The 25,129-nt window shown below is 44.2% G+C and overlaps 1 protein-coding gene across 1 annotated transcript; it reads right to left on the bottom strand.

Annotated features, from left to right (window-relative positions):
* Nucleotides 1-511: 511 nt before the first annotated feature.
* LOC109775124 (uncharacterized) lies at nt 512-7,304 on the bottom strand. The gene is made up of 16 exons (XM_020333885.4): nt 7,045-7,304; nt 6,731-6,925; nt 6,436-6,636; nt 5,937-6,333; nt 5,695-5,813; nt 4,649-4,726; nt 4,339-4,473; nt 4,217-4,261; nt 3,656-3,822; nt 3,459-3,537; nt 3,299-3,381; nt 2,976-3,105; nt 2,764-2,896; nt 1,951-2,099; nt 1,308-1,503; nt 512-1,123 (listed from the first exon to the last, which is right to left on the bottom strand). The coding sequence occupies exons 1-16, from the start codon at nt 7,162-7,164 to the stop codon at nt 921-923; spliced, it is 2,430 nt and encodes an 809-aa protein (XP_020189474.1). The 5' UTR covers nt 7,165-7,304; the 3' UTR covers nt 512-920.
* Nucleotides 7,305-25,129: the final 17,825 nt, after the last annotated feature.

Below are 25,129 nucleotides of genomic sequence, written 5' to 3' on the forward strand. Positions count from 1 at the left end.
TCTCGTGTCTCTCTTGAGCTGAAAACTACTGATGCGAGAGGGTCGGCCCACCCTGTGCGCGCAGAAAATTCTCACCCCGTGGCCTCTTTCCCTGGGTATCATCTCCATAAGAACCAAACAAGGCCTTAGGTGGGATGGGTCGATGAGTCCCACCGCAGCCTGACTGTTGGTCTTGCCATGGCGGCACACTTGGTCGAGAATGTCAAATTCAAAGAAAGAACATGATGTTCTTTTATGCCTGTCCAAGTGCCCTCTCGAGAATTTGAGATTTGGTGAAATACTCCAAAACTGTTCCTTTTTCCTTGTAATTTTTCGGTTCTTATTGAGCAGTAAAGGACTTTGACCTGAATTTCATGTACTAATTTGTGAAGCAGGGCCGTTCTTTAAAATACGCCAAAAATGGTTTACGTAGTTGGCTGCATGCACATGTTTGTCAGCCATTTGGCATGAAAGTAGAGAAACATATACATTTCACATATATAATCAAGCCAACCATGCGTGCAAGGATAGATTTAATAATAATAAAAACAACAGATTTTGTCTCCAAATCATCCGGTCAACATCGCGTGATATACAGGTTATGATTGTTCCGTCGTGCCACAAACTCTTCACTGGCTGAAAACACTCAATTATCACAAAAGAAGTTCAGATTACAGATTAAACTGTGACGGGCAAAATTGCTTAGGATCAGCACACTGATTCACTGACACTACTAAATATCACTACAAAAGGAGCTCTGATCCAGTCACCACATTTCATTGCCATCACCCACCAGGTTGCGTGACAAGCTTGATACTGTGGTCTTCAGGGCATAAATCGTTTGCCTTGGCGGCCCGAGTCAGCGTTCGTTTGCTTGCACTGACAACTGCAACTAGCAAGTATACCATTATATATTGCGACAAAACTTCGGTGGGTGCTTCTCACTCGTCTGTGACTGGTCTCTTCTCCAGCAACGATGCCAAGAAAACAGAACACAGTTTCGTGAGAGGCGGGAGAGCGTGAGACGATCCAGTGAATATAGTTTCCCAGGGTCTGTCTGATGGGATAAATGGGATATCCGAAACCTCTTTCTTCAGTTCCAGTTTTGGAAGTTCTCCATAAATAGAAGCATAACCGATGGGTGCTGAAACAACAGAGATGACCATGAGTACATTTTCTATCACTTCTAGTGCAGCAAAGAATAGGTCAAAATTGCTTTCACCAGGCACAATGTAAATGATATTCAGAAAGTCTCTTTTGAGGTATAATGACATTTAACAATCAAGTGCGCAGGTTAAGAAAGCAACAAAGTCGTACAACAAACTCACCAGGTTCATCCGTTTGAATGTTTTTCCGTGTGCTCTTGCTGATTTGCGGCTCCTCGTTCTTTAGGGGATCAAAGATAACATATTCATGTGAACCATTTACGTAAACCAGCAATGAAGCCTCTCCACCTCTTGTGTCGTCTGTGTTTGCATCGAAAGAGGGGCCATCCTTCACAAAAGCAATGCTACCTCCTTTTGCCTGAAAGAAATGAGAAGGTAATCAAAGGTACGCATTAATACACTCCCTGGTGAATTCCCCTTTTAAAAGAGTAGATACATTCAGTGGAGAAGAAACCAAACAACAAAACCAACAGCACCTAGACAACACACAATGGACTACCAGTATGTGGTTAGAGCCTTAAGAGGAACAAGACCGTGAATGGACCATTTAATGTTAACTCTAAACATAACCCACTTGCTTGGTTTAACAAATAGAATGGGTTGGCCAAGTGCCACCTCAACTCTCATAAGCCTAGTCGAAAAATGCTGTGAGGGCCCATCCACCAAATCACGGGATGATCCCAACCTATCCTTACAAAGCTGCAACTTTTTAAAGTGGACAATAACAAAAAATTCACTTTCACAAAGTCTATATTGCACTTCTAAAGTAGTTGGTCATGAAATATAGCAAGTCATCTGAGCATACCTTCTTTACAGACCAGGAGGAAACTGGTTTTGAATTTTCTGCATCGAAAATCAGTATTATCCCATCTTGCTCTGCTGGTGCTCCTCCTTCAGGACAGCTTAGAAGAGAAAGAACCGCAAATTCACTCTTACTTGACGAACAACATGCAGCTGTCAAAGCATAAACAATAACATGAGAACTAGATCAAATGTGCTTGCCTGAAAACATTTTGTTATGTTGGTATGAGGAACAAGGCTAGAACAAGGGCTACTACAGTAATTATAGTGTGGTGCTTACTCCATCTGATGAAAGTGTGCAACACAATTGGATCATGAACCACATCTGTTAACAGTATTACACTGGAACTGGGCTACTTGAGTGATCATTTGGTAGCCCTTGAAGATAGCCAAATTTATCAGAATGGTCATACTGGCCTTAGTTATTAAAGGAGTAATAGTCGTGCAACCAGTAAAAGCTGGTGCAACAAGGTTGTGCCAAGATCATTTTAGTGTGCCTCTAATTGGCATGGCTAAGCAGCTTGGTACTTCTATGCTTATACCAATATTACAGATTCAGAACTCCACAACAACGCAGGGGCATTCGGTGAGGAGCTACGGTCCGGTGGTTGACAAGCCACTGATCGGAGGCGACTGGACTGGAGTGCTTTCATCAAATGATGCATGTGGGCTGAGCCATTCCCATCCCAAGTGGTGGCCCGATTCGGCCTGGGTTACCCAATACTAGAAACAGAATGTGTAGTGAAAAATGTAAAGCATTCATCATGTGCTAGATGTTATTCCGCCTTCATGGAAGTTTGCCAGCATAGTTTTATACCTTCTGCGAAAAGGGTGTAAGACCATTGCATGGAAAGATTTGACACATTCCACACAGCAACCTGTGGTTTTGAACTCTGAGATAGAGACATCAAATAAGCCGAATCCCCAGCGAAAGAAAGTTTTGTAATGGGCTGCAAATTTAAGAGGGGAAAAATCAAATCACCAGTGTCAATATAGTGGCAAAAGTACAACAGAAAGAACAATAAATACCGATAGTGCTTCTGCAATCACGCCAACGAGTGCATTATTATCAGGGTCCCACAGTGTAATGACGCTCTCAGCTGCAACTGCAAGAACAGATCCATCGCCTGAGAAGGCTGCAGCTGTCATAGGTTTCTTCCTGCAAAATTAAGTAATTCAAAATATCATCTGCATCATTTAACAAGTCAATAGACAATAAATGAAATGATCACTCTTTATATGTGTGATTAGACAGGTCATTAAACAGTTACACTAAATATGCTTATAACTAGTCCTTATATACAACTAAATGTAAACATGTATTGTTTAGAGGAAAATGATGGTCAACTCACTTGTATGAGCCAACTGATTGGCATCTCCAACCAGATTGACTTTTTCCGTCACTTGATTGTAAAGCCAAACTTTGGACCCACACCTACAGGTCAAAATATACTCAGGATACGGAGAGAATCAAATAAGGCATCATCCACAAAGTTGATATGACATGCACACCTTGAAGTTGCAACCAAACGAAGAACTCACGGCCATGTTTTTTCCTGGATGGAAAGCAACGGCAGAAATCCCAGCGTCACTGTTATGGAACATGTGAGTCAGAAAACATAGTATCACTATATATCTATCAGTGACCTAATAAGCATGTACACCAACTATATATCTATATCAGTGACCTAATAAGCATGTACACCAACCTGTGAGGCTCATAAATGACAGTGGACAGATGAAATTGTCCAGCACGAGACCCTTGGTTCCAAAATTTGAGTGTAACAAGGCCACCTAATTCTTCTTCAGGAAGCTTGACCTCCACAGTGCACATTAAATTGCCACCAATGGACAATGAAACTAAAGAAATGTACATCTATATTAAGGGAAAAAAGAAAGGTGTCAAACTGTGAATAATAAACAGAGAGTGACAAATTATGAATATCACATAATAGTTTATTACAGAGATCCCAATGAAAGAAATCTATGATACTCCCTATGTGTAAACAAATGTAAGACGTTTTAGATCCCTATTTTAGTGATCCAAAACGTCTTATATTTGTTTACAGAGGGAGTAGTAAATACGACACAGCAAGTATGTCAACCATGTTCAGAAGATTACAGCAGACTATTGGGTGCTTTAAAATATTATCACATACTTAAGATACAACATAACCATTTTGAAAAAAAATCATTAAAAAGAAACATAGAATATAAAGAAGAAAACTTAAGTGGTTCAACAGGGGCAGGATAGGATAAAGGTATCACACCGTAATATCGTCAACAGGCTGAAAGTTCCTCTCACACACTTGCACCTGAGCAGGTTAACAATATTGGGATCAATCTTATTAAAATGTTGCGCACAATAAATCTCTTAAGTTGATTCTCTTACCTCTGAAACCTCAGTGTTCTCAAACAAATTGTAGAATTGTATGCAGTAATCTTGTGTTGGTATAGCAACAAGGCCATTAGTGGAATCAAATCCACACACATCTCGTCGACTCAAGTCCCCGGAAGCAATAGGCATCTGAGGAGACAAACACAGAAGGCAAATCCATAAAGGGAGATAAACACAGACAATATATCAGCCATAAGTCTCAAGCATATTGAATAATTATCAGAATGAGGGTAACCAAAATCTGGCGATGTCATTTGCTGGCATAAACAATTAAAGGGCAGAACTGCAGATTTGATGCACAAACCTTAATTCCAGAAACGGTTTTCAGGACCTCCATGTTAGGCATGTTTAGAAGATGAACTTGGTTATTTGTACATGACACCTGCAAATAACAAAAAAATTGAAAAGCTTGACTCTTGGCGACCCAATTCAAAATGGAATATGATGTCAATATCCTCTATCAATCAACATCCTCATCCCAGCCCAGTTTACAAGTAAATACAGTTCACATCTAGTATATAACAAAGTGAAAGCTCGACAGATATACTATTCATTCAGTTCCAATCACATTGCTTGATCAGTTCCTAATATGAAGCTGTACGAGCCCGAATTCAAGAATGGGCATCCTCTCTTAAGTAAATATTACTGCACAAAGAGGCATCGGTGAACCAACCTTCTAACAGTACCACTTTGAAATGTTCTACTGCTGTGACAGCAACTACACCTGATGCTATCACAACATTTTCTCTTTGGGCTTTGACGACCTAATATATATTTTGTGCGAATTAAATATTGTACCACGGAAAGCTTCTTTTGAGTACAAATTGAACGGTACAATCTTTGTCACATATAACCCAAATTTAGTTGGTCTAATTTATGGTCAAAGTTCAATTATGAAATGTGTGCACGCCTTATTCATTGGAATGGAGGGAGTAAAAATTTAGCAGCAACACGATAAAAGGACGGAAAGCGGATTTATGCATCCAAACTATAAAGTAGACGAGAAGTAGCAACCAAATGATACTATGAAATCATGCAGAATGACTAATGTTCACATATTTCACGCCAGGTGTGCCTACAAGGAATCTGGTGATCTCTTTAAAAAAAAAACTTCCGTTACTCACAACCAAGAAGCAGAGCAAAGTTTAGGTATGTCTACAGATCTGAAACAAACAAAACTTCTATTCACACAACCAAGAAGCAGAGCAAAGTCTAGGATTACGACATGCCAGAAGACCAGATTCACAGAACTTCTTAAATCACCAAATAACTTCTCTGAGGAGAAATAGATCTCAGGTTCTTGCAAATACACTGAAATATCATACAGGAGGTAAAAGAAGTGATACTTACACAGGAAATGGAAGAGTCTGGAGAATCTACAAAGAACAGAAGAGGAGATCCTAGACGTGGCTTATACCTTCTCTTTCCAGTATCTAGTTGCCATACAACAATAACCCCCTCCATACCACCTATAAGATCAGAAGATGCTTGTCACTGAAGTTACAAGACTAGACATCAGGGTCAACATACAAGACTAAAATGTAGTATAAAAATGGCACTCGATAAAGAGTAAAAGCATCAGTAATCAAAACCTGAGAGCAAGTAAGCTCCATCGGAAGAAAATTTGAGAAAGTTCACTCCGCTAGAATGCCAGTGCCATGTAGTGCAAGTACCCGCATCATCTTTACCCCTTACACCATCCCTTTCTTCATCAACTTGAGACTTTGCACAATGTGTTCCAGAAAACTTGGCCTTCCCAAAACCTCTCCAGATTAGGATCCTCCCTGTTGCATCACCACCAGCAACGATTCTCTCACTTGGATGGAAGGCCAGGGTGCTCAGCTTTTTTGTGTGACCAAGCTTTATTTTCCTTATATTGTCATGATTGAAATCTTTGGTAGGTATGCTCCATATATAGAGATGTCTCTTATTTGCGATGCCCAAAAATTCTCCAGAACAACTCACGACAATCTTTTCTGGCTTCCGTGTCTGTTTGGATAAAAGAAAATGATGACATGATGAAGTTCTAAGCATAGAAAATGTCATAAATTCTCATCTGGACAATGGAATGTGTAAATCTGAAAACCTCACCTGAGCCAGTTCAGAACCCACTTGGCACCCTTTCCACAAGTCATAAATCCTCAGCTGCCCCCACAATTCCTTCTTTTTAGCAACTGGCTTACCCTTTGCCTTATCTTGAATAGCCTTGTTGCTCAAAGCTTCCACAGAGACGAATGCGAAAGGAGCATACACCTCGGTCACTTTCAATTTTTTGCTTATGTTGGGAATCACCTGCACTCATCAGATAAGAAACATTAGCCCCGCCTATGGTGTCTCGACTTCAAATCAACAGGCTAAGCATAAGACAATGGCTCGAGCAGCTCACCATGGAGTGGACTGGGGCGTCGACTTTGACCTTCCGCACCAGCTCGGCGGTGGCGAAGTCCCAGTAGATGAGGAAACCGTCGAGCCCCGCCGTCCAGCAGTGGGTCGCGAGCTTGGCAGCCGCCGCAGCGCTGCTCTGCGGCGGCACCACCACGACGGCGGTGACGTCCCCCTCGTGCCCCTCCAGCTCCGACACCTGCAGCACGACAGACCCCAAAGGGGCGAGTCAAATCAGCTTCAATCACGAGGCCACGCGCGGCGGACGGACAAGGTTCACGCAGATGGTGAAGAATCGAGGTCGGGGACTGCGCTTACCAGCATGCCGGTGGAGGTGCTGAAGACGGAGACGGAGCGGCCGGAGCAGACGAGGAGGAAGCGGCCGTCGGCGGAGAAGGCCGGCGGCGCCGAGACGTAGCTCTGGCCGCCGGTGATCATGGCGGCGGCGGCGGCGGCCGGTTTGGCTAGGGTTCTGGGGCGGGCGGGGAAATGGGGGCGGGACGCGAGAGGAGGAGGGCGGCGAGACGGCGGGGAGAGGAGAGGTAGGGTTTTGGGGTTTGGGGACAAGCCGCAGCCGCCGGGCAAAGAGGGCTGTTTTTGCGGGTTGACGGGTTTTGCCGCTTTGTTGGGTCGGAAACCCGCTTCAAGTTTTGGACCTTGGGTTTGTGCCAGTGGGCTCGGCCGTATTTACGCAAGCGTGGCGGCTGCCTTATGGGCTGAACCATCGTGCTGTCATGTGGCCCGGGCCGTATTCATATAAGCACTCCAAAATAGTCCATGTTACAGACTGATATGTCGCAGAAAAAATACAGACTGATATACACAGATGGGTGAATATCCAGTGATACCACACCTTAAATGCTCCCATGACACCATTTGAAAAAAAAAATCATGGTACCACACCTTAAATCCAGTGATACCACATCCTAAATGCTCCCATGTTTCAAAAAAATTCTGAAAAAATCATGAATTTTCACAAGGAACGTGTGTAAGTGCATCTAGTGTCACCCCTAGTTGGTTTTGGAGTATTGACGACAAACCTGGTTGAGGGACTAATGTGTTTGTGAGAATTGCAGGATAACACAGATAGTAGTCCCTCATTGATTCGGTTTACCTACCGGAGATGACCCCTAAAAATGTGTGAAGACATTGAAGACAATGATGGTCTCTGAAGATATTCATAATGAAGACTATGACATGAGAAGACATCGCATGAAGACTATGGAGTGCGAAGACATAGTTGTTTCGTAGTTTTCTTTTCTTCTTTGTTGGGTCATATGAACCACCGTACTGTTAAGTGGGGTCCAAGTGAACAAAGTCAGAGTGACTGAAGTGATGCTCAACCAAATCCTATGTCTTCGAGCGAAGACAGTGAGAGCAAATCTTATCCAGAGCTGGATGAGTCAGCTTTACTTGTAGCCCAAGTCAAGCTGTCGCGTGTGTTTGAAATCTGACCGTTGGACACGTGTCAGTTCCTTAGTGACCCAGGGTCATTTCGGACAAATCAGGTCAGGTTGCCTCCTGGCTATAAATAGCCCACCCCCTAAACCATAAATTGGTGGCTGCTCAGAGTTAGTGCACGACTTTTGTCGTTTGAGAGCAACCCACCTCCGAAGCATTTGAGAGGGAGATCCTTGCGAGGACAAAGCCCAAAACACCTAGAGCCAAAGAGTGTTAGGCATCACTGAAGTCTTTCTGTCCACGTGATCTGAAGACTTATTACACTTGAGGACTGTGAATCCTCCAGCCGGTTAGGAGTCGCGTTCTGAGCATCCAAGAGTCATTGTGGATTGCCGGTGAACGAAGTCTGTGAAGGTTTGGAAGTCTACCTTGAAGACTTGCCAGAGTGATGGGGCGAGGACTAAGTGTCCTTAGCTCAAGGGGAATAAGGTGAAGACGCGGTCTTCTGAGTTGAATCTCAGCCTCCCTAACCAGACGTACAGTTGTCACAGCAACTGGAACTGATCCAACAAATCTCTGTCCTCTCCAAGCTGCTAGTTCTATCTTCTCCCTCTCTTTACTTACAGTTTGTCTTCGTGAAGTCATTGCATGCTTGCTTTATCTGATTGACTTCACTGTGTGACGACTAATGTTGGTTGGCTTCATACTATCTTTCATCCTGATCTATACTACCTAGCTGCTTATAGTCTTCGTAATTTCACTTCATTACTTACTTCACTATGGCCAGTCTAGTGTAGTCTACCTTTCGCTGCATATCAATAGGTTCATTTCTATCGTTTGTCTTCAAAACCCCCTGATACGTCTCCAACGTATCTATAATTTTTTATTGCTCATGCTATATTATCTACTGTTTTGGACATTATTGGGCTTTATTATTCACTTTTATATTATTTTCGGGACTAACCTATTAACCGGAGGCCCAGCCCAGAATTGCTGTTTTTTGCCTATTTCAGAGTTTCGCAGAAAAGGAATATCAAACGGAGTTCAAACGGAATGAAACCTTCGGGAACGTGATTTTTAGGAAGAATATGATCCAGGAGACTTGGACCCTACGTCAAGAAAAAAAGGAGGAGGCCACGAGGTAGGGGGCGCGCCTACCCCCCCCCCCAGGGCGCGCCCTCCACCCTCGTGGGCCCCCTGTTGCTCCACCGACGTACTCCTTCCTCCTATATATACCTACATACCCCCAAACGATCAGATACGGAGCCAAAAACCTAATTCCACCGCCGCAACCTTCTGTACCCACGAGATCCCATCTTGGGGCCTGTTCTGGAGCTCCGCCGGAGGGGGCATCCATCACGGAGGGCTTCTACATCAACACCATAGCCTCTCCGATGAAGTGTGAGTAGTTTACTTCAGACCTTCGGGTCCATAGTTAGTAGCTAGATGGCTTCTTCTCTCTTTTTGGATCTCAATACAATGTTCTCCCCCTCTCTCGTGGAGATTTATTCAATGTAATCTTCTTTTGCGGTGTGTTTGTTGAGACCGATGAATTATGGGTTTATGATCAGGATTATCTATGAACAATATTTGAATCTTCTCTGAATTCTTTTATGTATGATTGGTTATCTTTGCAAGTCTCTCCGAATTATCAGTTTGGTTTGGCCTACTAGATTGATCTTTCTTGCAATGGGAGAAGTGCTTAGCTTTGGGTTCAATCTTGCGGTGTCCTTTCCCAGTGACAGTAGGGGCAGCAAGGCACATATTGTATTGTTGCCATCGAGGATAACAAGATGGGGTTTTTATCATATTGCATGAATTTATCCCTCTACATCATGTCATCTTGCTTAAGGCGTTACTCTGTTTTCATGAACTTAATACTCTAGATGCATGCTGGATAGCGGTCGATGAGTGGAGTAATAGTAGTAGATGCAGGCAGGAGTCGGTCTACTTGTCTTGGACGTGATGCCTATATACCTATATACATGATCATACCTAGATATTCTCATAACTATGCTGAATTTTGTCAATTGCTCAACAGTAATTCGTTCACCCACCGTAAAATACTTATGCTCTTGAGAGAAGCCACTAGTGAAATCTATGGCCCCCGGGTCTATCTTCATCATATTAATCTTCCAACACTTATTTATTTCCTTTGCTTTTACTTTGCTTTTATTTTACTTTGCATCTTTATCACAAAAATACCAAAAATATTATCCTATCATATCTATCAGATCTCACTCTCGTAAGTGACCGTGAAGGGATTGACAACCCCTTATCGCGTTGGTTGCGAGGATTTATTTGTTTTGTGTAGGTACAAGGGACTCACGCATAGCCTCCTACTGGATTGATACCTTGGTTCTCAAAAACTGAGGGAAATACTTACGCTACTTTGCTGCATCAGCCTTTCCTCTTCAAGGGAAAACCAACGCAGTGCTCAAGAGGTAGCACCCCCGTGTTTTGAAGACTTTCATAAAAATCGCCTATTCACCCCCCCTCTAGTCAATAACTAGCACTTTCAATTGGTATCAGAGCAAGGTGCTCCCTTGTTCTTTGTGATTCGGTTTAAGCACCTGGAGTTTTAGCTATGTCGACTGCAGGGATAATCAAGGTCTCCGTTGCGTGCCCTGTCTTCGATGGCACTGATTACCCCTACTAGAAGAATAAGATGCACATGCATTTTGAAGCCATTGATGTCGACCTTTGGTATGTCGTCAAGAACGGCGTTCCCAAGACTGGTGAAGGTGTCATCCCTGCTGATGTCAAGAAGTTCGTTCAACTGGACTCTACTGCCAAGAACATCATATGTGGTCATCTGACCAAAGGACAGTATGGTCGTGTGAGCGCTCTGGAAACCTCGAAGCTAGTCTGGGACTGGCTCTCCAAGGTCAACGAAGGCGTCTCAACCCAGAGAGACTCAAGGATCAGTGTTCTTCGCAACCTCTTCAACCGCTTCAAGAGAAACGACAATGAGAATGTCCAGCTCACGTTTGATCGCCTCACTGATATCACAAATGAGCTTCATGCACTAGGCGCCACTGAGATCACCAAGCATGAAATCGTCAAGACACTCCTGAGATCACTTGACAGCTCGTTTGACACCCTAGCCTTGATGATTCAAGAACGCCCTAACTTCAAGACTCTCGATCCGTCTAACATACTTGAGAGGCTCAACACACATGAGTTCCAGTTATCTGAGAAAAAAGATATCTATGGTCCTAGCTATGGACGTACTCGCGCTTTGAAGGCAAAGGCTGTTTCCTCATCTGAAGAAGAATCTGACTGCAGTTCTGGGGATCCTGAAGACATTAGAAAGGAGCTTGCTATGCTTGTGAAGAAGTTCTAGAAATTCACCAAGAAGAAAGGCTTCAGAAAGTCTTCAAGATCTAGCTCGAGAAATGATGAAGCTTCTACTCATGACCACAAGAAGAGAACATGTCACAAGTGCAAGAAACCTGGTCACTACATCTCTGAGTGTCCTCAGTGGGACAATGAGAACAAGAAGAAGAAGAAGAAGAAGAGCAAGGAATATGATTCTGATGACAAGAAGAAGAAGAAGTCTTCAAAGTCTTCTTCCAAGTCTTCGTCCAAGTCTTCATCACACAAGAAGAGCTCATCTGGCAAGGCTCGTGCTTTTGTTGGCAAGGAGATGGATTCAGAGGAGGAGTCTGCTTCTGAGGAGGCAGATGTGGAGTCTGAGGAGGAGTCCGACTCTGGCGTTGCAAGTTTGGCTCTAGCCACAGCCTACGTTGCCAAGTCCATCTTCAACACTGAAGACAATGGCTCCGTCACCAACGCTGATGCTAATGACAAGGACGACTCTGCCCCCACCTACTGCTTCATGGCAGGTGGTGCCAAGGTAAACTCACGCGATGCTTACTTTCAAACATCAAGTGAAGATGACTCTGATTGTGAATCCAAACATAGCTACAAAACACTTGCTAAAATTGCAACTGAACAACAGAAAGCTATAGAACATATTCAAAAATTGCTAGACAAAAGCGATGACCTGTTGGACGCGGAAATGACCCGATCTCAGTCCTTAATTGAAGACATCAAAAATCTTCATGTTAAGTACGAGGAACCTAAAAGTCATCATGAAACGCTCTCAACAACTCATGAAAAGCTTTCCTACGATTATCTTCAAAGGAAGCAAGAACTTGAGAAATTGAGAGCGGCTCATGAAGATCTTCAAAAAGAGAACGAGTCACTTAGCGCTCAACAGATCAGTCCCGCTCAGGAAGGATTTGAAACACCATGTCTAAATGCCTTGAGCGTGATAACGCTACTTCTGTTGCTGAATGTTCCACTGCTGCTACTGTTACAATATCTTCAACTGCTGATGTGGTAACTAACCCCTCTGTTGAGGATACCACTATTGTTGCTGATGAAAATGCCAGGCTGAAGACATTGCTTGAGACAGGGATGTACAAAAGCCTCAAAGGGCATCAGACACTATGTGATGTCCTCAGAAAGTAGATTCTGAACCGAAACCCTAGTAAAGAGGGTGTTGGGTTCGAGAGGAAAATGAATGTTGATGGTTCTTATTGAAAGCCTGAGCAGTACCCCAAAACCACATGGGTTGCTGCAAAGGGACCTTCAGTGGATTCATCCACCTTATCTGGCTTCACTTGTGCTAACCCAATTATCATTGATGAATCCTTTGATGCAAACTATAAACTATTTAAGAATCAGAATGGTGAAGTTTTTGCCAGCTATATTGGTACTAACTGCAGGAATGGGCCACCTATGAAGAAGATCTGGGTACCCAAAAGTTGCCTTGAGAATCTTCCTGTGAATGTCATCATGACACCACCTGGGAAGAAGACAAACCCCAGACCAAAAGCTTCATATGGTCCAAAGGCTTCATACAGACAGAGGACTCACGAGAGTCACCCTAACGCCAATGTTTTGTAGGGAAATCATACTCAGACTAATGAATATGTACGTGTTTCATCAAACCGCTATGTTCATAAGACTAAGAACTATTCTGCTTATTCATATGAGTATTATTCACCTCCTGCAAGGCTATTTGCTAGGGCTCCAAAACCGAAGTTCTCAGATGCTGCACTTAGACTCATTGCTTCGAAGCCACCCCTGAAAATGTGGGTGGTTAAGAAAACTTAACTCTCTTTTGCAGGGAAAGGTCTCCAGCCGGAAATCAAAGGCGTCTGATGTTTATGCTGGGGACCTAAAACATCTTGTGGGGCGCAAGATAAAATGCCCAAATGGTCTTACTATGTATTTTGTTCCTGAATCGCTTGCCAATCATCCTATCAGCCCTAACCTGGATATGAGCTTTGATAATCCGCTTGTTCGTCAAATGTTTATGCTTCACAATACCCTTGGTGAATCCTATCCCCCTAACTGTACTGTAGGGTATGACACTAGATGCTTCAGAATGGATTATGGACAGTGGATGCACTAATCATATGACTGGTGATCGAAGTCTTCTCATGGACTCAACCTTACGCCCATCTGACAAGAGTCACATCACATTTGCTGACACTGGTAAAAGCAAGGTATTGGGTCTAGGTAGAGTTGCAATCTCAAAGGATCAACACATGGATAAAGTGATGCTTGTTGAATCCCTTGGTTTCAACTTAATGTCTGTCTCAATGCTTTGTGACTTGAACATGATTGTGATATTTGGAAAATATCGTTGCCTTGTTCTAATGGAATCTGACAAGTCTCTAGTCTTTGAAGGGTATCGGAAAGATGATCTGTATATGGTAGATTTCTCAGCAGGACCACAGTTGGCCGTATGTCTTCTAGCAAAAGCTTCAGAGTGCTGGCTCTGGCATCTGAGGCTAGGGCATGCTGGCATGAGGAACTTGTACACACTCACGAAGAAGAAACATGTCGTAGGCATCGAGGGTGTCAGGTTCAAGAAAGATCATCTGTGTGGTGCCTGCGAAGCTGGAAAGATGACTAGGGCCAAGCATCCCTCGAAGACAATCATGACAACATCTCAACCCTTCGAGCTGCTTCACATGGACTTATTTGGCCCTACTCACTACTCTACTCTTACTACCACTGCTTGCCTCTATGGCTGTTGGAAATATGCCCTAGAGGCAATAATAAATAGGTTATTATTATATTTCCTTGTTCATGATAATCGTTTATTATCCATGCTAGAATTGTATTGATAGGAAACTCAGATACATGTGTGGATACATAGACAACACCATGTCCCTAGTAAGCCTCTAGTTGACTAGCTCGTTGATCAATAGATGGTTACGGTTTCCTGACCATGGACATTGGATGTCGTTGATAACGGGATCACATCATTAGGAGAATGGTGTGATGGACAAGACCCCAATCCTAAGCCTAGCACAAGATCGTGTAGTTCGTTTGCTCAGAGCTTTTCTAATGTCAAGTATCATTTCCTTAGACCATGAGATTGTGCAACTCCCGGATACCGTAGGAATGCTTTGGGTGTACTAAACGTCACAACGTAACTGGGTGGCTATAAAGGTGCACTACAGGTATCTCCGAAAGTGCCTGTTGGGTTGGCACGAATCGAGACTGGGATTTGTCACTCCGTGTAAACGGAGAGGTATCTCTGGGCCCACTCGGTAGGACATCATCATAATGTGCACAATGTGACCAAGGAGTTGATCACGGGATGATGTGAGTTACGGAACGACTAAAGAGACTTGCCGGTAACGAGATTGAACAAGGTATCGGGATACCGACGATCGAATCTCGGGCAAGTAACATACCGATTGACAAAGGGAATTGTATACGGGATTGATTGAATCCTCAACATCGTGGTTCATCCGATGAGACCATCGAGGAGCATGTGGGAGCCAACATGGGTATCCAGATCCCGCTGTTGGTTATTGACCAGAGAGTCGTCTCGGTCATGTCTGCGTGTCTCCCGAACCCGTAGGGTCTACACACTTAAGGTTCGGTGACGCTAGGGTTGTAGAGATATTAGTATGCGGTAACTCGAAAGTTGTTCGGAGTCCCGGATGAGATCCCGGACGTCACGAGGAGTTCCGGAATGGTCCGGAGGTAAAGATTTATATATGGGAAGTCTTATTTTGGTCGCCGGAAAAGTTTCGCACTTTATCGGTATTGTACCGGGAGTGCCGAAAGGGGTCCGGGGGTCCACCAGCCCCGGGGGGGGGGGCACATGGGCTGTGGGGGGTGCGCCTTGGACTATATGGGCCAAGGGAACCAGCCCCAAGAGGCCCATGCGCCAAGAGATAAGATAAACGGAGAGTCCTAAAGGGGGAAGGCACCTCCGAGGTGCCTTGGGGAGGAAGGACTCCTCCCTGGCCGCACCCTTCCTTGGAGGAAGGGCCAAGGCTGCGCCCCCCCTCTCCCTTGGCCCTATATATAGTGGGGGGGGAGGGAGGGCAGCAGCAATCCAAGCCCTGGCGCCTTCCTCTCCCTCCCGTGACACATCTCCCTCCTCCCGCAGTGCTTGGCGAAGCCCTGTTGGAATCCCGCTACTTCCACCACCACGCCGTCGTGCTGTTGGATCTCCATCAACCTCTCCTTCCCCCTTGCTGGATCAAGAAGGAGGAGACGTCGCTGCTCCGTACGTGTGTTGAACGCGGAGGTGCCGTCCGTTCGGCGCTAGGGTCATCGGTGATTTGGATCACGACGAGTACGACTCCATCAACCCCGTTCTCTTGAACGCTTCCGCTCGCGATCTACAATGGTATGTAGATGCACTCCCCTTCCCCTCGTTGCTAGATTACTCCATAGATTGATCTTGGTGATGCGTAGAAAATTTTGAATTTCTGCTACGTTCCCCAATAGTGGCATCATGAGCTAGGTCTATGCGTAGTTTCTATGCACGAGTAGAACACAAAGTAGTTGTGGGCGTCGATGTTGTCAATTTTTCTTGCCGCTACTAGTTTTATCTTGTTTCGGCGGCATTGTGGGATGAAGCGGCCCGGACCGACCTTACATGTACGCTTACGTGAGACAGGTTCCACCGACTGACATGCACTAGTTGCATAAGGTGGCTAGCGGGTGTCTGTCTCTCCCACTTTAGTCGGAACGGATTCGATGAAAAGGGTCCTTATGAAGGGTAAATAGAAATTGGCATATCACGTTGTGGTTTTACGTAGGTAAGAAACATTCTTGCTAGAAACCTATACAAGCCACGAAAAAAAACTTGCAACAACAATTAGAGGACGTCTAACTTGTTTTTGCAGCATGTGCTATGTGATGTGATATGGCCAGAAGATGTGATGAATGATATATGTGATGTATGAGATTGATCATATTCTTGTAATAGGAATCACGACTTGCATGTCGATGAGTATGACAACCGGCAGGAGCCATAGGAGTTGTCTTTATTTTTTGTATGACCTGCGTGTCATTGATTAACGCCATGTAAATTACTTTACTTTATTGCTAAGCGCGTTAGCCATAGAAGTAGAAGTAATCGTTGGCGTGACAACTTCATGAAGACACAATGATGGAGATCATGATGATGGAGATCATGGTGTCATGCCGGTGACAAAGATGATCATGGTGCCCCGAAGATGGAGATCAAAGGAGCAAAATGATATTGGCCATATCATGTCACTATTTGATTGCATGTGATGTTTATCATGTTATGCATCTTATTTGCTTAGAACGACGGTAGCATAAATAAGATGATCCCTCACTAAAATTTCAAGAGACGTGTTCCCCCTAACTGTGCACCGTTGCGAAGGTTCGTTGTTTCGAAGCACCACGTGATGATCGGGTGTGATAGATTCTAACGTTCGAATACAACGGGTGTTGACGAGCCTAGCATATACAGACATGGCCTCGGAACACATGCGAAACACTTAGGTTGACTTGACGAGCCTAGCATGTACAGACATGGCCTCGGAACACAAGAGACCGAAAGGTCGAACATGAGTCGTATAGCAGATACGATCAACATGGAGATGTTCACCGATGATGACTAGTCCGTCTCACATGATGATCGGACACGGCCTAGTTTGACTCGGATCATGTATCACTTAGATGACTAGAGGGATGTCTATCTGAGTGGGAGTTCATTAATCAGATGAACTCAATTATCAAGAACATAGTCAAAAGGTCTTTGCAAATTATGTCTTGCGCTTTAGTTCTACTGTTTAAGATATGTTCCTAGAGAAAATTTAGTTGAAAGTTGGTAGTAGCAATTATGCGGACTGGGTCCGTAAACTGAGGATTGTCCTCATTGCTGCACAGAAGGCTTATGTCCTTAATGCACCGCTCGGTGTGCTGAACCTCAGCGTCGTCTGTAGATGTTGCGAAACATCTGACATACACGTTTTGATGACTACGTGATAGTTCAGTGAGTAATGCTAACGGTTTAGAATTGTGGCACCAAAGACGGTTTTTTGAAACGTCGCAGAACATATGAGATGTTCCGAAGACTAAAATTGGGATTTCGGACTAGTGCCCACGTCAAGAGGTATGAGACCTCTGACAAGTTTCTTAAGCCTGCAAACTAAGGGAGAAAAGCTCAATCGTTGAGCATGTGCTCAGATTGTCTGAGTACCACAATCGCTTGAATCGAGTGGGAGTTAATCTCCCAGATGAGATAGTGATGATTCTCCATAATCACTGCCACCAAGCTATTAGAGCTTCGTGATGAACTATAAATATCAGGGATAGTTATGATGATCCTTGAGCTATTCGCGATGTTTGACACCACGAGAGTAGAAATCAAGAAGGAGCATCAATTGTTGATGGTTTGTAAAACCACTAGTTTCTAGAAGGGCAAGGGCAAAAGGGATACTTCATGAAACAGCAAATCATTTGCTGCTCTAGCGAAGAAACCCAAGGTTGAACCCAAACCCGAGACTAAGTGCTTCTGTAATGAGGGGAACGGTCACTGAAGCAGTACTACCCTAGATACTTGGTAGATGAGAAGGCAGGCAAGGTCGACAGAAGTATATTGGATATACGTTATATGAATGTGTACTTTACTAGTACTCCCAGCAGCACCAGGGTATTAGATACCGGTTCGGTTGCTAAGTGTTAGTAACTCGAAATAAAAGCTGCGGAATAAACGGAGACTAGCTAAAGGTGAGATGACGATATGTGTTGGAAGTGTTTCCAAGGTTGATGTGATCAAGCATCGCATGCTCCCTCTACCATCGAGATTTGGTGTTTGCGTTAAGCATGATTGGATTATGTTTATCGCAATACGGTTATTCATTTAAGGAGAATAACCGTTACTCTGTTTATTTGAATAATACCTTCAATGGTCTTGCACCTAAAATGAATCTCGATCGCAGTGATACACATGTTCGTGCCAAAAGATATAAAATAGTAATGATAGTACCACATACTTGTGGCACTGCCATTTGAGTCATATTGGTATAGAACGCATGAAGAAGCTCCATGTAGATGGATCTTTGGACTCACTCGTTTTTGAAAAGATTGAGACATGCGAACCATGTCTATTGGTATATATGCATGAAGAAACTCCATGCAGATGGATCGTTTGGACTCACTTGATTTTGAATCACTTGAGACATGCAAATCATACCACATGGGCAAGATGACTGAAAGGCCTCGTTTTCAGTAAGATGGAACAAGAGAGCAACTTGTTGGAAGTAATACATTTTGATGTGTGCAGTCCAATGAGTGCTGAGGCATGCAGTGGATATCGTTATGTTCTTACTTCACAGATGATTTGAGTAGATGCTGAGTGTATTTACTTGATGAAACACAAGTCTGAATTATTGAAAGGTTCAAGTAATTTCAGAGTGAAGTTGAAGATCGTCGTGACAAGAGGATAAAATGTCTGTGATATGATCATAGAGATGAGTATCTGAGTTACGAGTTTGGCACACAATTAAGACATTATGGAAAGTGTTTCACAAGTAATACCGCCTAGAACACCATAGTGTGATGGTGTGTCCGAACATCATAACTGCACCCTATTGGATATGGTGCATACCATGATGTCTCTTATCGAATTACCACTATCGTTTATGGGTTAGGCATTAGAGACAACCGCATTCACTTTAAAAGGGGCACCACGCAATTCCGTTGGGACGACACCGTTTAGAGAAACCTAAGTTGTCGTTTCTTAAAAGTTTGGGGCTGCGATGCTTATGTGAAAAAGTTTCAGGCTGATAAGCTCGAACCCAAAGCGGATATATGCATCTTCATAGAATACCCAAAAACAGTTGGGTGTACCTCCTATTTCAGATCTGGAAGCAAAAGTAATTACTTCTAGAAACGAGTCCTTTCTCGAAAGAATTGAGTGGGAGGATGGTGGAGACTTGATAAGGTTATTGAACCGTCACTTCAACTAGGGTGTAGCAGGGCACATGAAGTTGTTCCTGTGGCACCTACACCAATTGAAGTGGAAGCTTATGATAGTGATCATGAAACTTCGGATCAAGTCACTACCAAACCTCGTAGGACGACGAGGATGCGTGCTACTTCAGAGTGGTACGTGATCCTGTCTTGAAAGTCATGTTGTTAGACAACAATGAACCTACGAGCTATGGAGAAGCGATGGTGGGCCCATATTCCGACAAATGGTTAGAAGCCATGAAATCCAAGATAAATGGATCTTTGAGAAGAAGACGGACGTGGACGGTAATGTTACCGTCTATGAAGCTCGACTTGTGGCAGAGAGTATTTCCACAAGTTCAAGGAGTTGACTACGATGAGATTTTCTCATCCGTAGTGATGCTTAAGTCCGTCGGAATCATGTTAGCATTAGCTGCATTTATGAAATCTGGCAGATGGATGTCAAAACAAGTTTCCTTACTAGTTTTCATAAGGAAAGGTTGTATGTGATACAACCAGAAGGGTTTTTGTCGATCCTAAGGATACTAAAAGGTATGCTAGCTCCAGCGATCCTTCCGAGGACTAGAGCAAGCATCTCGGAGTCAGAATATACGCTTTGATGGAGTGATCAAAGTTTTTGGGTTTATACAAAGTTTGTTAGAAACTTGTATTTACAATAAAGTGAGTGGGAGCGCTACAACATTTCTGATAAGTATATGTGAATGACATATTGTTGATCCGAAATGATGTAAAATTTCTGGAAAGCATAAAGGGTTGTTTGAAAGGAGTTTTTCAAAGGAAGACTTGGATAAAGCTGCTTACATGTTGGGCATCAAGATCTATAGAGATAGATCAAGACGCCTGATAATACTTTCAAAGAACGCACACCTGCACATGATTTTTGAAAGAGTTCAAAATAGATCAGCAAAGAAGGAGTTCTTGGCTGTGTTACAAGGTGTGAGTATTGAGTAAGACTCAAGACCTGACCACAGCAGAAGAGAGAGAAAGGACGAAGGTCGTCCCCTATGCTTTAGACGTAGGCTCTACAGTATGCTATGTTGTGTACCGCACGTGAAGTGTGCCTTGCCATGAGTTGGTCAAGGGGTACAATAGTGATCCGGGAATGGATCACATGACAGCGGTCGAACTTATCCTTAGTATCTAGTGGACTAAGGAATTTTCTCGATTATGGAGGTGGAAAGGAGTTCGTTGTAAAGGGTTACGTCGATGCGAACTTTGACACTAATCCGGATGACTCTGAGTAGTAAACCGGATTCGTATAGTAGAGCAATTATTTGAAATGGCTCCAAATAGCGCGTGGTAGCATCCACAAGATGACATAGATATTCGTAAAGCACACACGGATCTGAAAGGTTCAGACCCATTGACTAATAACCTCTCTCACAAGCATAACATGATCAAACCAGAACTCATTGAGTGTTAATCACATGGTGATGTGAACTAGATTGTTGACTCTAGTAAACTCTTGGGTGTTGGTCACATGGTGATGTGACCTATGAGTGTTAATCACATGGTGATGTGGACTAGATTATTGACTCTAGTGCAAGTGGGAGACTGTTGGAAATATGCCCTAGAGGCAATAATAAATAGGTTATTATTATATTTCCTTGTTCATGATAATCGTTTATTATCCATGCTAGAATTGTATTGATAGGAAACTCAGATACATGTGTGGATACACAGACAACACCATGTCCCTAGTAAGCCTCTAGTTGACTAGCTCGTTGATCAATAGATGGTTACAGTTTCCTGACCATGGACATTGGATGTCGTTGATAACGGGATCACATCATTAGGAGAATGATGTGATGGACAAGACCCCAATCCTAAGCCTAGCACAAGATCGTGTAGTTCGTTTGCTCAGAGCTTTTCTAATGTCAAGTATCATTTCCTTAGACCATGAGATTGTGCAACTCCCGGATACCGTAGGAATGCTTTGGGTGTACCAAACGTCACAACGTAACTGGGTGGCTATAAAGGTGCACTACAGGTATCTCCGAAAGTGCCTGTTGGGTTGGCACGAATCGAGACTGGGATTTGTCACTCCGTGTAAACGGAGAGGTATCTCTGGGCCCACTCGGTAGGACATCATCATAATGTGCACAATGTGACCAAGGAGTTGATCACGGGATGATGTGAGTTACGGAACGGGTAAAGAGACTTGCCGGTAACGAGATTGAACAAGGTATCGGGATACCGACGATCGAATCTCGGGCAAGTAACATACCGATTGACAAAGGGAATTGTATACGGGATTGATTGAATCCTCAACATCGTGGTTCATCCGATGAGATCATCGAGGAGCATGTGGGAGCCAACATGGGTATCCAGATCCCGCTGTTGGTTATTGACCGGAGAGTCGTCTCGGTCATGTCTGCGTGTCTCCCGAACCCGTAGGGTCTACACACTTAAGGTTCGATGACGCTAGGGTTGTAGAGATATTAGTATGCGGTAACCCGAAAGTTGTTCGGAGTCCCGGATGAGATCCCGGACATCACGAGGAGTTCCGAAATGGTCCGGAGGTAAATATTTATATATGGGAAGTCTTATTTTGGTCGCCGGAAAAGTTTCGCACTTTATCGGTATTGTACCGGGAGTGCCGAAAGGGGTCCGGGGGTCCACCAAGGGGTCCACCAGCCCCGGGGGGGCCACATGGTCTGTGGGGGGGTGCGCCTTGGCCTATATGGGCCAAGGGAACCAGCCCCAAGAGGCCCATGCGCCAAGAGATAAGATAAACGGAGAGTCCTAAAGGGGGAAGGCACCTCCGAGGTGCCTTGGGGAGGAAGGACTCCTCCCTGGCCGCACCCTTCCTTGGAGGAAGGGCCAAGGCTGCGCCCCCCCTCTCCCTTGGCCCTATATATAGTGGGGGGGAGGGAGGGCAGCAGCAATCCCAGCCCTGGCGCCTTCCTCTCCCTCCCTTGACACATCTCCCTCCTGCCGCAGCGCTTGGCGAAGCCCTGTTGGAATCCCGCTACTTCCACCACCACGCCGTCGTGCTGTTGGATCTCCATCAACCTCTCCTTCCCCCTTGCTGGATCAAGAAGGAGGAGACGTCGCTGCTCCGTACGTGTGTTGAACGCGGAGGTGCCGTCCGTTCGGCGCTAGGATCATCGGTGATTTGGATCACGACGAGTACGACTCCATCAACCCCGTTCTCTTGAACGCTTCCGCTCGCGATCTACAATGGTATGTAGATGCACTCCCCTTCCCCTCGTTGCTAGATTACTCCATAGATTGATCTTGGTGATGCGTAGAAAATTTTGAATTTCTGCTACGTTCCCCAACAATGGCTTCGTCATTGTTGATGATTATTCAAGATATACATGGGTGCATATAATCCTCTACAAGAATGAAGTGCAGGATGTCTTCAGACGTTTCGCCAATCGTGCCATGACGAACTATGGCATCAAGATCAAGCATATCAGAAGTGACAACGGCACAGAGTTCAAGAACACCGGCCTCGACCTTTACCTTGATACATTAGGCATCACTCATGAGTTCTCTGCTCCATACACACCTCAGCAGAATGGCATCGTGGAGCGCAAGAACAGGACACTCATTGAGATGGCTCGGACGATGCTTGATGAATACAAGACTCCAAGGAAGTTCTGGCTCGAAACCATTGATACTGCATGCCATGTCATCAACCGTGTTTATCTTCACAAGCTTCTGAAGAAGACATCCTATGAGCTCATTACTGGTAAGAAGCCAAACGTAAGCTACTTCAGAGTATTTGGTGCTAGGTGCTGGATCAAGGATCCACATCACACTTCAAAATTTGCACCGAAAGCACATGAAGGTTTTATGCTTGGTTACGGAAAGGATTCGCACTCCTACAGAGTCTTCAACCTCTTTCACTATAAAGTGGTTGAAACTGTGGATGTGCGGTTCGATGAAACTAACGGCTCGCAAAGAGAGCACCTGCCAAATGTGTTAGATGAATTCCCTCCTAGTGAATCAATCAATCTTATGGGAACTGGAGAAATCATACCTTCTGAGGCACAGGCTGAAGAGGAACTTATCATTTCTGCACCTAATCAACCTGAAGACAATGCTCAGCCTGAAGACAATGCTCAAAATGAAGACAATGATCAGCAAGAGCAAAATTTTCGTCCAGTTCATCCTCGTGTTGCAAATGAAGTACAGATTGAGAAGATAATTGATAGCATCAATGCACCTGGTCCACTCACTCGTTCAAGAGCAACACAACTAGCAAATTTCTGTGGGCACTTTGCATTTGTCTCAATATCTGAACCCAAGAAAGTTGCTGAAGCCTTCATGGAACCTGAATGGATTCAAGCTATGCAAGAAGAGCTTCAACAGTTCGAGCTGAACAATGTGTGGGAATTGGTCAAGCGTCCTGACCCTCGCAAGCACAATATCATAGGCACCAAATGGATCTATCGCAACAAACAAGATGAGCATGGTCAAGTTGTCAGAAACAAGGCTCGTCTCGTTGCTCAAGGATACACTCAAGTTGAAGGGATTGACTTCGATGAAACATTTGCTCCCGTGGCTAGGCTTGAATCCATCCGTATACTACTAGCCTATGCCAACCATCACAACATCCTTTTGTACCAAATGGATGTGAAGAGTGCCTTTCTCAATGGCAAGATTGAAGAAGTGTATGTTGCACAACCACCTGGCTTTGAAGATCCAAAACATCCTGATATGGTATACAAGCTCAACAAGGCACTGTATGGCCTCAAACAAGCCCCTCGTGCTTGGTATGACACACTCAAAGACTTCTTGAAGAGCAAAGGCTTCAAACCTGGTTCTCTATATCCTACACTCTTCACGAAGACATATGATGGAGAAATGTTTGTGTGCCAAATCTATGTGGATGACATTATCTTCGGCTGCACTAACAAGAGATACAGTGATGAGTTTGGACACATGATGCAAGAGCAATATCAGATGTCCATGATGGGTGAGCTGAAGTTCTTCCTTGGTCTTCAAATCCGTCAGCAGAGCAACGACATCTTCATATCTCAAGAGAAATATCTCAAAGATTGCCTGAAGAAGTTTGGAATGCAAGATTGAAAAGGATACACAACGCCAATGCCAACCAAAAGTCATCTGAGTTCCGACGCCAATGGTAAAGAGTTCGATCAAAAGGTATACCGCTCCATGACTGGTTCTTTACTTTATTTATGTGCATCTAGGCCAGATATAATGCTTAGTGTTCGCATGTGTGCCCGATTCCAAGCGGCACCAAAGGAATCGCATCACTTAGCTGTGAAGCGAATTCTTCGATATTTGGCTTACACCCCAACGCTAGGATTATGGTGTCCAAAGGGCTCAGAGTTTGATCTAGTTGGATTCTCATATGCTAATTATGCTGGTGACAAGGTTGATCGCAAGTCCACATTAGGCACATGTCACTTCCTAGGATGATCACTTGTCTATTGGTCTTCAAAGAAGGAGAACTGTGTGTCTCTCTCCACTGCTGAATCTGAATACATTGCTGCTGGATCTTGCTGCGCTCAGCTTCTGTGGATGAAGCAAACTCTCAAGGACTATGGCATCCATCTGAAGCAAGTGCCTCTCTACTGCGACAATGAAAGAGCCATCAAGATTGCCAACAACCCAGTTCAACACTCGAAGACAAAGCACATTGAAATTCGGCATCACTTTCTCAGAGATCATGTCATGAAGGAAGATATTGATATCATTCACGTCAACACTGAAGAGCAATTGGCAGATATCTTCACAAAGCCCT

This window comes from Aegilops tauschii, chromosome 5 (genome assembly GCF_002575655.3).
Source record: "Aegilops tauschii subsp. strangulata cultivar AL8/78 chromosome 5, Aet v6.0, whole genome shotgun sequence".
Classification (NCBI taxonomy): Eukaryota; Viridiplantae; Streptophyta; class Magnoliopsida; order Poales; family Poaceae; genus Aegilops; species Aegilops tauschii.

What these genes read in the sequence shown, in the direction of transcription:
- LOC109775124 (XM_020333885.4), bottom strand. Translation starts at nt 7,164, where the DNA reads ATGATCACCGGCGGCCAGAGCTACGTCTCGGCGCCGCCGGCCTTCTCC. An exon ending in AAACCGTTTCTGGAATTAAG is followed by an intron (nt 4,474 to 4,648) that starts GTTTGTGCATCA and finishes TTGTCTCCTCAG; the next exon opens with ATGCCTATTGCTTCCGGGGA. An exon ending in CAATCAGTTGGCTCATACAA is followed by an intron (nt 3,106 to 3,298) that starts GTGAGTTGACCA and finishes TTAATTTTGCAG; the next exon opens with GAAGAAACCTATGACAGCTG.